General features: G+C 37.0%; 1 protein-coding gene across 3 annotated transcripts in view; it reads left to right on the top strand.

The window, feature by feature from the left end:
• YL-1 (Vacuolar protein sorting-associated protein YL-1) overlaps positions 1–14,431 on the top strand; it is a 37,939-nt gene that overhangs the window by 6,124 nt on the left and 17,384 nt on the right. For 2 of the 3 annotated variants that reach the window (XM_071696324.1, XM_071696325.1), the window contains exons 2-6: positions 1,545–1,697; positions 5,071–5,206; positions 9,944–10,040; positions 11,706–11,897; positions 12,573–12,742. In XM_071696324.1, the coding sequence (XP_071552425.1) occupies positions 1,561–1,697; positions 5,071–5,206; positions 9,944–10,040; positions 11,706–11,897; positions 12,573–12,742 (732 nt within the window). In that variant the 5' untranslated portion in view covers positions 1,545–1,560. Of the gene's footprint in view, positions 1–23; positions 750–1,544; positions 1,698–5,070; positions 5,207–9,943; positions 10,041–11,705; positions 11,898–12,572; positions 12,743–14,431 lie in introns of those variants that run through there. The other variant, XM_071696323.1, reaches the window with a different exon arrangement.

Below are 14,431 nucleotides of genomic sequence, written 5' to 3' on the forward strand. Positions count from 1 at the left end.
AATTTATAGGAGACTATTTTAATCCAAATGAATTTACAAGGATTTTACTCTCTTTTTAAAAAGAAGTTATTTTAGTTTAAGAGTAATTCATACATATTTGATAAAGGACTGTTAAGTGAGGGATGTGTGGATATAAGCATGCACCAAAGCTTTATCAGAACATTATTGACATTTTGTGAATATAAGGATGCACCAAAGCACTACAAAAATGTAATTGATACTTAATGTTTGATGAACAGTGCACTTATGATGCTTTTCCCAACGTTTAAGTCTTTACTTAGATTTGAGGATCACTGCTTTAAAATCAGCTGGAAATCCTATTGTCAGTTTTTGGATGATGTTTTAAGGTGTTTGTAATACCATAAAGTACCAAATAATTCAGGATGTTTTATATACCAGACACTGAAGCGTTTTATTGCCATTCACCAGCTGACTAATAACTCTGGGAACCTGTTGAAAGTTACATGGAGGCTTTTTAGTAATTCTTTCAACTGTTACTGGTCTTGGAATACCCACTGGTTCTTTGACTTCTGAACAACCAGGCTGTTGATCTTTGCAGCCCATACCCCAAGCTATCTGTGAAACTCAGTTTAATTATACAAGTACAAAGTAGTTTTAAGTGTTTAAACAAGAGGCCAAAGGAAAGAATGTTTGATGCTCATATTAAGATTGACCCAAAAAACTCTGTGAAGATTTCATATCCTTATGTGGTGAAGAGGATTGCTGGCATCATTTTACCTGGATTAAAGGTTTGCATATATACTGTAGTTTGAAGATAAAATGAATCCAAATTTTTTTTCAGCCCAGAAGAATATAGCATTAAAATTTTTGTACTATTATTGGAGTAATGTTGATTGTGTCATCAAAAGTGTTTTGTATTTATGTTGCATAATATGAAAATGTTATAAATCAATACATCTCATATACATATCCACACTTGCATCGGCACACTGATACATGTAGTCTTGTAATTTTCCATTTTATCTAAAAACTGTAATAGCTGTTGATTTGATGTTGATTTATGATCATATTGAGTTTGTGAATATGCTGCATTGAAATTTATCCATTGATTTTTTGGATACTTTGTCAATAGCAGTGTCATGCATGTCTTCTGATTTTTGCTGTATTGTTCATAGACGTATCCTCACACTCTCCTGCCAGTATAATAAATGTATGCTGTAGTTAGGTTATTGCTATTTTTTTTTTAAGGATAAAGACCACAGAATATGTTGTAATGCTTGGAAATTATGATAGAAGGTGATTAGATGATGAGTGAGATCATTTAAGATGACAATCCATCCCTAGAATTGAAAACCATAAAACAGTGATGTAGCTTCTCTATATGTCTACTAGACCAAATGATAATGTGCTAAATTTGCAGATTAGTTTTTTAAGTTGCCATCCCAGGAAGTCATCTTATGGACATATTAGGGTAGTTGTTAGATGGAGTTTGATTATAGATACAATTTTTATTCTGATGTAAGTATGGAATGCATGTGAGCTAATGCTAAGATAGGAAAAGTTGATGATTAATATCTCACCAGAGGGTTGGCATCAACAATGATGGCAGCATCACGAGAGCGTCGCAGTAATGCTGGGTCAAAAATGTCTCGACTGTTGGAGGAAGAAGAGGAGGATGATTTTTATAAGACTACTTATGGAGGATTTATTGAGGAGGCTGATGATGTAGACTACCAGTAAGTTGTTTGTAGGATTATAGATCTGTACATTGTATCTTTAGCAACACTACCATACAAAAGGGTTTACTCCATTGCGTTGGGTTCATGGACCCATGGGTTGTGGTATTTAGTAGCTTTGTTGACCATGGACCCAACCCAATAGTATGAGTTCAGCACAGCCCATGAAGGTAGAAGGCCCCTAAGACTAGCCTACTCCAAGATAACCCCAAGGTACTATGACCTGATATGATTTATTGGTGATTATTAAAAGGAAATTCACATGTGGAGTGTACTGATCTTAAACTGTGATATTGCAAGTAACAGTGTGGTTAGATCATGAGATGCATAGTAAAGTATGGCTTTATTGTACCATAATACATAAATGTCAAGTATTGATTCATCTTGTGTGGTATTCTCATTGTTTGTATATTTACTTTGGTTATTAACATGGTTTCTCCATAGATTCCTCATTAAACATTCTCAGAGATTTTATTATTTCATTTTGTGGGTGTTAACAGAAAAGTTTTCCATGTTTTTCCACATTTTCAAGGTAGTGCCATGAACAGATGAAGAAATGGCATCATTCACTCAGAAAGGTATTGGTATATTTTGTTGTGATACTTAACATTTATTATTTGAATCAGAGTAACAGTGCATTGATGAAGATTTTTTGAAGAATCTGAAACATATTGAGTCATATTCGGAAATGTAGATAAATCGTGAACATTATCATGATAAGAAATTGAGAAGTTTAAGAATCACAATCATCATCATAGTTACTGTAACTCCTTTTTAAAGCCATTTTTTGCTCTGTGTGCATATTTTTAAGAATTAACTGAAAGATAGATGCCCATATTTTTATGTTCTGATGTTGGGATCATGTGAGGTTTCTTCATCTTTTATTAAAGGGGTTTCTTTGATTTTTATGTTTCATGAGCCTTTCTGGAAGGCTTTGATGTCAGTCACACTGTTTAGTTAGATAAAAGGTTTCATATATTTCCGTGATTCATTAGTTATGAGTGACAAAAGTTTTTTCCTACCATCACCTGAGTTTTGTATTATGATGCTACAGGTTGTACCTCTCTAATCCAGTGCTTTGTGGTCCAGCAACTCCCATGGTCTGGCACATTCTGAATCTGCTGTCATTAGGTTTTAGTTTGTGGATCTGCCACCAGGATGGTGCTGTTAGTAGCACTAAGGCACCAGAATCTGTTTACACTGAAGCCGAGCTAATTAACAGTCCTGTTAATTTCTTATATCAGCTGTATTTTAGCACTTAGGATGTCATCCAAGAGACCAAGAGGTGCATAAGATAATGCTAGTGTTGATAAGCATAAGCAAAAATCATTATCTTGCTTGAAAAGGTGGAGTTGCTGAAGAAAATTATATAAAGGAACTTCTGTAAAGACTTTGTGTGAGTACTATGAGATTGGATTGTCTACTGTGTATGACTTTGGGATCAATATCTGTTTTCCGGCATTTTCTGTGGTTCTGCAATGGCCAGTTTCCTTGGTTGCTGGGTTAAAGAGGTACAACCTGTACTGAAAATTTTAAGTTTTTCATCACAGAGAAATTCTCATCAGTGACTTGCAATGAATTAGCATTCTGCAAGGTAATGTGCTATCTTGCAAAGTTATCCCTAAGTATCCCTCTAGACAAGTAACAAAGGATGAGAAAATTACTGGGTTCAAAGTTCTATACAAACAATATTGATCTGACAAAAATTGCTCTCAAATCTTAATGTGCATGCATCAGTAAGTATTTTGGGAATCATCCAAGGAATAGCCCCTTGCTTACGTGGATGAATTTTAGGAAATACTATTGGTAGCTAGATGTTTTAGTTTTGTCACATGTAAATTATAACAATAAGGATAAGTTTCATGGTTGTTGGATTCCTTACCTTAATCATCTGTGAACATCATAATTAGATTCCTGAGTTTCACTTTATGACAGAAGCTTATCAATGATACTGAGGGTTTTGCTTCTTCTTAACACAGTTCTTTGAAGCATAGGATGCCTTCTGGAGATTGAAGCACATGATATATCAACCTGTCTGTTATCTTCATCTATATGTTCCTGTTTATTTGTGGGTGAAGTGAATGCAGTCCACATGTCAGTACTGGAACAGATTATCCATCTTGTAATTTTTTTACATGCTACACCACATTAAATACAGTTTCTTTCACAATGCATGGGAAATGTGTTCTTAGAAAAATGCATATACATTGGATCTGTGAGTGGCAAACATAATAATGTGCTATTTGAGAAACTGGGGATACATTCCTGGCACCATTTTCTGATTTTCATCTTCCACCTAGATTGCTAACATTTTTTCCAATTCCCAGTCATATTGAATCTCACTTTTGTCATTTTCCATATATTTAGTGAGTGTGACTGAGCCATAGCATTTCTAATTTTCTTTGCATTCTTAAGTGCCACCCACATGCACTAGATTTAAGGAGGTAGCAAATATACGTATGGAAATGAGCTCAGTTAGATACAAAAAGAAAAATACCTTTACTAAAATACATTTATCACAAGAATTGATGTTTACATCAAGTTTAGGAAAAAAAGGTGGAAAAGCCTCACCTGTTCCAAAATTGATAATAAACCAAACTTTTAAATGAAAGTGGATTATTGCAGTCATCAAAACCATAAAGTAAAGAGTTTGCCTCTTTTTAAGTAAGCCACAGCTAGATTGTAGAAAGAAGCAAATCCTGATTTTTTTTTTTTTTTTTTACGATTGCTTCTGTTGTACAGTGTATTTTGGCAATATTTAAGGGTTTTATTTACATTATATATTGGCCATCAGTTATTGGTGTTTGATTGTTTGAGGCAGTGGTAAGACCCTTATACTTAATTTTGAGTATTTTTGCAGGAAGACATAGTGTCAGAAAGGACATGTAGAGAGGAGGTTTAAGCTCATCCTGTATTGTACAGGGTTGGCAATTTGTGTTTTGAAATCAAAACCCATATTTTACTGATGTGATTTGATTGTGCTAATAGTGAGATCACTATGTTTGGTAGTTAGTGTTTTAGCCTCATGACTTAATGCCAAAAATGACATTTACAGATGCTTAAGGTGATGCTAAGCCTACCCTCTGTAGGTTTGTACGTGTGTTGTGAAATCAAAACCAAAAATTTTTAAAGTTCTATTTTTCTGTATTCTCGAGTTTGTAAATCTTGAGTTTCTCTTTCATATAGGAGGGTTTGAATAAATTTTCCTTCATGCTGGTTTCTTAGTTATTCCTTATGATAACTTTCTAGCTATTCTCTCCTGTATTTCTTGTCAGCTGTCCTGTACTTTCTTAAAACTATTTATGCTGAATGTTATACTTAAGTAACATTTGTGGCCTTATATGTTTGCTAATATTTGGTTCTACAATCATAGATCAGAAGTGGAGCAAGACGATGAGGTAGACTCTGACTTCAGTATTGATGAAAATGATGAGCCAGTGTCAGACCTTGAAGATGATGGTAAGGGAGAAAAGAAGAAACGTGGCAGACTCATCACCAAGGCATACAAGGTGATTTTTTTCCTCTTGAGATTAGAGGAGAAACAATGCTTCTCTCATATCTCCTTCATGTCTGTGAAGGGGTATGAGGCAGGGAGAAACCCTTCCCTTTTTGTGTTTTAATTTTTGAAATTAGGAGCTGGAGAGAGATGTGGTTGTAAGCAGAGTATTTTTGAGAAAGCTGAACAAAGTGTGCAGAAGTTGTTTGGACATATGGAGAGGAGAGAATGTCTTAGATGATATATGTATAGGGAGATGAAGGGATCAAGAAAGAAGGGGAGACTGAGGGTGAAATGGAAGGATGGTGTGAAAGATGCTTCGAGTTACTGGGGCATGAACATACAAGAGGGCATGAGACATACTCTTGATAGAGTTACATAGAGGGACGTGGTATATAGGGAATGATGTGTAGTTTGTAGGCTGAACCAGATCCTTGGAAATTTTTAGGGGAAACCATAGAAAGATAATTAGGGCTTGGCAGTGGATAGGGGGCTCTAGTTTCAGTGCATTATGCTTGAAATCTAGAGAGTGGGTTTGAATGAAGTCCTTTTTCATTTCCTGGTGACACCTCGTTGATGCGGGAAATGAAAAACAAACTAGGTTCAGCTGTAGGAAGGGGGCTGTGGTTTCAGTGAATTAGATATAACAGCTCGAGAGTGGATATGAACAAGTAAGAAAAAGATAAATTTTTAAAAGAAATTTGTAAAAGAATTGATTCCTTATGATTTAAGTCATGTAGAGAATTTCGGTTTTTGATATGTCTGTTCTTAATACGTAAAATTTTGAATTTTGCTGACTGTCCACAGTTTTCAAAAATACTGTCACACCCAGGGCTGGATTTAGACCTGGGGAGCCCAGGGCACTTCAGGTTTGATGAGACCCTTGTACGCAGAAATTAGAATACATGGCAGATTGATAAATTTACACATCATAGTCAGTTTATTGCATGTAGTTAGGACTGACAAGTTATAGATACAAAGGTGCATACATACATAGAAACACTACAATAACTACAGAAAGTCTTTCTTTCTACATTTGGCATCTGAAAAATCTTTAATGAACTCCTCAAACTGTATCGTGTTTAGAACACTGCTCTCTACATCCAGTAGGCACAGAGCACTTAGTCTTTCATGGGTCTTTGTGGTTCTCAGATAATTCTTTTTTCAGTGCCAATTTGATGAATGATCTCTCACCTTAATAACTAGTAACCATTATGCTCAGATATATCCTAAGAACTACATTAACACTTGGAAAGGTATCAGTAAGCCCTTCATCATGGAGTAAAACTGCCTGTTAAGATGGCATGAGACATGACCTGAGCTTGGCAAAGGCTGCAAACTGGGCAATTTCTTCTCTGAACACATCACTGAAACCACGGGGGAAAACAGTGACAAGTCTCTCACTTCATTTCTTATCTCTGCATCAGGTAGACTGCATAAGTTAACTATGACTTTAAACCTGTCAAACACTGATTGGTATGCTACTTTGCATCTTGGAAGGCAACAGACAGCTGATTTAGAATGACATTGAAAGTTCCACATTTGGATTTTTATCTTGAGGAAAGGACAGCTTCCTCTGAGACTTGTTGGATTCACATCGTAACGTTCATTTCTCTTTCTTTGCCTTCGTGTAGTTGCTTTGTAGTCTGTGTTGCTGCAGAAGTTCCTGGCATCCAATTCCTACTCTTTATATCTATCCCAAAGTGATTTCAGGAACTTTTCCAGAGAATTAGTTAGATCCACTCTATCTTCAGATCAACTTCAACTCCTTGAAAAGCTTTATTTGTGCTGTTGAAATGTACAAGAATTAAGATCCAAATCTTAACCATCAGTGCAGTTTGAAGACAGTCCAGTTTGTCTGTTAATGTCTGAGCTTTGTGTCTTGCTTCAGGTGTTTGCTTCAAGTCAATTTCAATATCTCTGAGAACATTTTGAATGCAGTTTTATCCACTTATGAGGGCTTCACTAGCATCAGCTCTTGCAGATCTACAGGGTCTGACAGAGACTTTGTAGTTAGTGCTCTTTCATTTCCTTCCAAAAGACTTTATTAGATTTGCCCATCTGTGTGTTCACATAGAAAAACTCTGTATAACCTTTGTATGAAGCCAAAATAGCTAGCACCTTCAACACAGCATGAGGCAGCAACCTTTCCAACAAGATTTAATGAGTGAGAAGCTGCTGGGTTCTTATTCTTAAGTCTGGCTTGCATTCCTGCGTAGTGACCGGACTTATTGCGAGTATTGTTGAAGGACTGCCCTATGCAGTCTTCAAAATTGAGTCATTCTGTTTCTAGAAATTCTTGCAGAACTGAAGCCAGTTCTTCAGCCTTGTGAGAGCCAATTTGCGGAAAGTTAAAAACATTTCTACCGGCTTCCCAGAAACAACATATCACACAATGACTGTTAGCTGGTCAGCATGAGCAGGTCTAGTGTTGAATCTACGGAAAATGAGAAGTACTTGGCAGTATTAGGTTCTGCCACAGTATAATTTTTAACATATTTTGCCATCAGCTGAATAATATCATGGATGGTTGGTGGTAATTGTACTGTAAGTTCCATAATTTCTAGAAAATTCCCGTTATGCTCGAATCCAATGATTTCTCTACCCCAAAATGCCAGGCCTCTCTTAGCTAGAAAGATTGTCTCAGCCACAACACAGTATAATACCTCAGTCCAGTATTTCTTGTTTTCCTGCACTTGTTCTTCCAACTCCCTGTCAACATGAGAAGATTCCCTACAGCGAAGATTGAATTTAAGCACAATCTTTGTGGTCTTGGCTTTGTTCATGAGTCATTAAAGCCATCCTCACTGGAGAACCTGTCATGTTGAATTGACATCAAAGTACAATAAAAGCAATAAACTGCACCCTTTGACGGGGTGTACAGGAGCCACTTTCTCAATTGCTGCTCACCATTTTCATGATGTGTAAAACAAGGAATTCTTGAAATGGACCATGCCCATCCAGTTTGCCTTAACTTTGACCTGATTGATGATGGTGTTGAGATTCTAGGTAGGAGTCAGATTAATTTATGTTTTAACATAGCTAATTTTGACCAAAAGGAAATATGCTTTTCTCTGACAAAAAACCACATGGCTGTGTCTGGATCACATGTTGGTGCTTCACTCTGAAGTATGTGTAGAATGTGATGATCCATCATGAGTATCTTGATGTGATATATTACTCTCATTTTTTGCAAATGCACTTGGGAGTTTGGTTGATTCCTCAGAAGGGACATCCGATACTGGTTCTTTATCATTAGCTTGTGTTTTCGATTTTTGAACCAGAGAAATATTCTGTAAGGCATGGTGTCTTTGTCAAGACTGCAGCAATTTTTTCACTCTTAGGAAGCCTTTCTCTTATGAGCCCCAGACAGCTGAATTTTCCATGGCATGATGGGTCTTTTCTGTGAGACTGTATTCTAAAAAGAAGAAAATAGATTAAGAATTAAAGAAACTAGTTTATTCAAGAACTGAGAGCTTAAAATATTTATTTTTTATTCAAATTTTTTTATTTTAGCATTTTCTGATCATCACATCTGGAAATGCTTTTATGATTGTGGTCAGACATTTTGCAACATATGTTACAAACTAAGACTGTGCTAAAAATTAGAAAATGTAAGTAAGCATCTACATTCCAACAACTCTTTGGCAGCTTGTGATCTTTCACTGATCACAAAAATTGCTGTTATGCAGGTACCAACATATCCCCACACTTTTATGAAGATGTGGCTGCTTCTTGTCATAGTGAAATTCTGTAGCCACCCTAAATAACACTGATATCCCCAAGAAAAATGACATTTTTGAGATTTGTGCATCTAATTGGATTCCCCGCAAAAATTTAGAAACATTTATGGAAGTGTCTCAAGATACCTGCAGGTGTCAAGAATGTTTGTGCCAAGTTTTACTGCTAAGGTAAACATTACGTGATACGAGCAAACAAACATTTCACAGCAGGGGGGAGTAACACATCACAAGTCAATCCTGTGGTTCAAACACTGTTTCCACTTTTTCAACCAATCTTTTCTCTTTTTAACCTTCATTTGACCTTAATTATGTCTTTGATGGAACAGTTGGCAAAAGTTCAGTCAAGATCCTGGCTCGATAAACTAATTTTTTAATTGTTACAATTTTGTATAGAGGGGCCCCCTGTGGCAGAGGGTCCCGAGGCAATTGCCCTTTTTTTTTTGCCCTTATAAATGTAGTGTAGTGTAGTGTAGGTATGTATATTTGCGTGTGTGGACGTATGTATATACATGTGTATGGGGGGGGTTGGGCCATTTCTTTCGTCTGTTTCCTTGCGCTACCTCGCAAGCGCGGGAGACAGCGACAAAGTATAATAAAATAAATAAATATAATAAATACAGCACTGGTTATATCATCATGGTGTGCTAAATCTTTTTCTTTCATACTATTCGCCATTTCCCGCGTTAGCGAGGTAGCGTTAAGAACAGAGGACTGGGCCTTTGAGGGAATATCCTCATCTGGACCCCTTCTCTGTTCCTGCTTTGAGAAAAACAAAAAAAAAAAGAGGGGAGGATTTCCAGCCCCCCGCTCCCTTCCCTTTTAGTCGCCTTCTACGACATGCAGGGAATACGTGGGAAGTATTCTTTCTCCCCTATCCCCATGGTGTGCTAAATATTGCTGATATTAGTTATTGATATATGCTACTTCATAGGAGAAAATCTATTACACATAATAAGACTTGGTTGTATTAAAGATTATTTTTCAAAAACATTATTCTTTATTCACAGGAACCCAAACCACTGTCAAGGGATTCCACACTGAGCAAGCTCAAGGAGAAAAAATACTCTCCTAGGAAGCATGCTTTCTTCGATCCTGCAGCTTTAGGTACTTGACAGTTAATGTTTATGCGTTTTGCATTAATAGAATTTTCCTGATTAATAATTTCATACTTTGATTTAGAATGTTATTAGACATACCCAATCTTGCAGGCATTTCAGAGATTCAAGTGTATTCAAGTGTAAATGATTCACCATCTTGTTTGTTAGATCCACACTGTAACAGTTTGGTATTCTGTGCGTATTTAAAATGCCATCTCTTAATGTATCGCAGGTTAGTCTATGTAAAATTTACGTCCACATCCATACACAGAATTGTTTAATGTGTTCAATTCATGTGTGAGGCAGTAGTTTTTGATGATTTCAGTCATTTAATCCCTTTGTTGCTATTTATGCCCTTTTGTCTGTCATGTATCAGCTTTATTCGTAAAACGTGAGGAATCAAATTTGAAATTTCATAGGATGTGCTTTGCAATTTAACCTCTATCCCATGCATGCTGTTCAACCTCCTGTAGTCAGGCCCCAGCCTATCCACAACCAGGCCCCACATACCTTTCCATGGTTTACCATGAATGCTTCACATGCCCTAATTTAGTCCATTGACAGCAAAGTGACCCCATTATACCACATCATTACAATTCACTCTACCCTATGCATGCCTTTCACCCTCCTGCATGCTCAGGCCCCAGCCACCCAAAATCTTTTTCATTCCATTCTTCCACATCAATTTGGTCTCCCCATTTCCCTTGTTCCCTCCACTTATGACACATATATAGCCTCTTTGTCACCCTTTCCTCACTCATTTTCTTCATATGTCCAAACAATTTTAGCACACTGTCACTGTCTTTAGCTGTCTCAGCTGTTTTTTTTATTGCCATACTTTTATTTTTACCTTTTACATTTCATTTCCAACACACCTATCCTCCTCCACACAACCTTATCTTCAGCTCATACCTTGCATCTTAAAATATTGTTGGGACTACCATACCTTCAAAACATAACCATATTTACTATTTATTTTATTATTCTTTTTATTTATTATACTTAACTGGTCTCCCGCGTTAGCGAGGTATTGTAAGGGAAACAGATGAGGAATGGCCCAACTCACCCACATACACATATATATACGTAAACGCCCACACACGCACATATACATACATATACATTTCAACACATACATACATACATAAACATACATAGACATATATTAACATGTACATATCCATATTTGCTGCCTTCATCGATTCCGTTGCCAACCTGCCACACACGAAATAGCATCCCCCAATTGGAACTCCCTCAGAGGGATGGCAACAGCAATAGTATCCATAACTAGTGAACTCCTGTGCTGCTTCTTAGCCTTTAGTGCCTCACCTTTAACAGGCCAATGGCTGAGAGCAACTCTTGTGCAGTGTTTGCTGAGGCTATTACCCATTTTAACTCTCCTAGATGATCTCTTTTCACACGTTCTTAAGCACTCCCAGAACCATTTTCCTCTCACTCAGCCTATGTCTTACTTTTGCTTCCTTGGTTCCTTTTGCTGCCATTTCCACTCCCAGGTACCTAAAACACTTCACTTCCAATTTTTCTCCAGACTCACACCCCAGCTGACCTGTCCCTCAACCCTGTTAAACCAAATAACTTGCCTTTATTTGCATTTATTTCTAATACCTGAAAATAATCCAGCTTTAAGTTTCATTTTCCTTTCTTTATACAGAGAAGAAAGGCATTCGGAAGTCCACACAACTGAAATCTGCAGAGACAGTGAAGCGCCAGAGGGAGCGGGCTGAGGTCGAGAGGAGGCGCGCAATGAACAAGCGAGACCGGACACCTAATTTTCCCAAGTTGACACAAGAAGAGCTATTGGAGGAGGCCAAGCTAACAGAGGAACTCAACCTTAAATCTTTAGGTATGTTAATTGCTTTATCTCTTAACCTTAGGTTGTGGGAGGGGGAACTAGCAAAGGAAAATTATTTTGGTACATTTTTGGAGTTTGATATGGTATATGTTGAATAGTGTTTTGTTTTATTAGGTACATAAGAGATATATTACATGATGTGTGTATATATATATATATATATATATATATGTGTGTGTGTGTGTGTGTGTGTGTAATGCACTGAAACCACAGCTCCCTTTCCACATCCAGGCCCCACAGACCTTTCCATGGTTTACCCCAGACAATGGAATAGTGACAAAGGTTTTGGTTAATGCAGACAGCATGCATAGATTTGAGTTGTGATAGTAGTGTGTGTTCAGGATTATAGAAATCCCTCCTCTTACAGTATGAACAGGTAAATAGGTAATTACACACACACACACACACACACACACACACACACATTCACACTTGATGGTAACCATACTGCAGTAGAGAAGGTTGTGAAGAAGTTCACTTCATGACATAGAAAATTTTATTCTTTTTAGTGTTGATGTATTTAAGCTAAGAAAATTTTATTCTTTTTAAGGTTGATTTATTGAAACTTTTTTGCTTAGTTTCAAAAATCAAAAGTATACTGCACTCATCTGTGTAAGAACACTATAGTTGGTCAAATAAGCTGAGATTTATTGTTTTACTTGACAGAAAAGTATGAGTTGGCAGAACTTGACCGCAAGAAACCTAAGGTAGTGCGGAGGGGCTTTACTAGTTCATTTGTACGCTACCAGTCTGTAACAATGCCACTCATACAGGAGGTAAAGTTGCCAGAGGAGTTTCGCCTTGAGGAACCTAATGTTGAGGTGGATGTCACTCAGGTGAGCTGGAATGATGTTCATTATGTCTATTTTTTCATATATGCTGTTTCAAGGTGGGTTCCTATACACTGTTGTCACCATATGTCTCTGTCTATTCTCATTACTGACTTTCCTGCAGCTCAAAAACTCTTGTTATTTTCCATGGAGGCCCCCACTGTTATGTATACTTATTACTGAGAAACCTATAGGCAATACCAGATAAAATGCATAGCATGAAGCACTCATGTCTCATATCACTTCTGTCAACTTATTTTGAATTGTTACTTTAAGAGCATATAAATGCATTAACACTGTTCTGGCTTTTACATTTTTCTTGTATTACTTGTAGTGCCTCTACAATTAAGCATTCAGTCATAAAATCTGCATTGTTGTATTAATGTGAAATATAAGAAATGTTAATTTCTCACCACTGGACAAGCCGTTTGAGCATCTGAGGGAGTGCTTGTATAGTGGGACATTTAAGCTTCATTTCATCCCCAAAGAAGTGTTTATCCATGAAGATTCACCCTTTTTGACCACCAGTTTACCTGTGAGATGGGTCATCCTCATTCCATAGAGGTTTAGAAACTTGGTTAACATACACAAGATCACTTGGGTCTGTGATATCATGACCTGGTGATGTTGCAAATAGCAGCTGACTGACCTCATTCTCTTACTTTTATATGGTGACAAAGATGGCACAGCTGGCACAACCACTTGTATGCCCTAATCATGGCCATCTCATGATTTTTTTTTTATTTTTTTGCCTTTCTCATTTTAGTAAGGTAGTGCCAGGAACTGACAGTGACCACACTTGCTTACATCCATTCTTTAGCCATCATGTACTTTGCACCATATCCAGATGCTAATATCCACACTCAGGTCCCATAGATCAATTCTATGGTTTTCCCATACAGCTTCATATACCCTGATTCAGCATATTGACCCACGTTTTGCCCTATTTATTTTATACTATGCACACCTCTTACTCACCTCTGAAACTTCTTCCTTACATTTTGTTCTTGGTCCATTTCTTCTCCCTCCAGTAAGGATCCAAATGTCCTCTTAATATCCTCTTAGTCAGTCATTCTTTTATTCAGCCTATCCATATTTCCAGATCACTACTTCAGACCCTTGTCAGCTCAGGTAGTCATACTACATACTACCATACCTCTCTTTTGTATTGTTGTTCCATATGCAATCAACATATCTTGCTTACTTATTTTTCTCAACTTAAGAGTTTCATTTTTTCATGCCTGTTCACTATTTCTAGCTTTATATGACAGCTGTTATCACTTTCCCCCTTGCCCCTTCACCGATGTTAAGCATTTGTTCTTGTATTACACTAGACATTAAGTGTGAAAGAATGTGTTTTTTTTTTTTTTTTTTTTTTTTTTTTGTCCCTTTTCCTGGTGTTACCTCATGGAAGCAGGGGTAGCGATGCTGTTTCCTGTAGGGTGGGGTAGCACCAGGAATGGATGAAGACAAGCAAGTATGAATATTTACATGTGTAGGTATGTATATGTCTGATTGTGTATGTATATCTGTATATGTTGATATGTATATGGGGATAGTGGTTCCAACGATGTTATATGGTTGCAAGGCGTGGGCTATAGATAGAGTTGTGTGGAGGAGGGTGGATGTGCTGGAAATGAGATGTTTGAGGACAATATGTGGTGTGAGGTGGTTTGATTGAGTAGGTAATAAAAG

Source organism: Panulirus ornatus, chromosome 59 (genome assembly GCF_036320965.1).
Source record: "Panulirus ornatus isolate Po-2019 chromosome 59, ASM3632096v1, whole genome shotgun sequence".
In the NCBI taxonomy this organism is placed as follows: domain Eukaryota; kingdom Metazoa; phylum Arthropoda; class Malacostraca; order Decapoda; family Palinuridae; genus Panulirus; species Panulirus ornatus.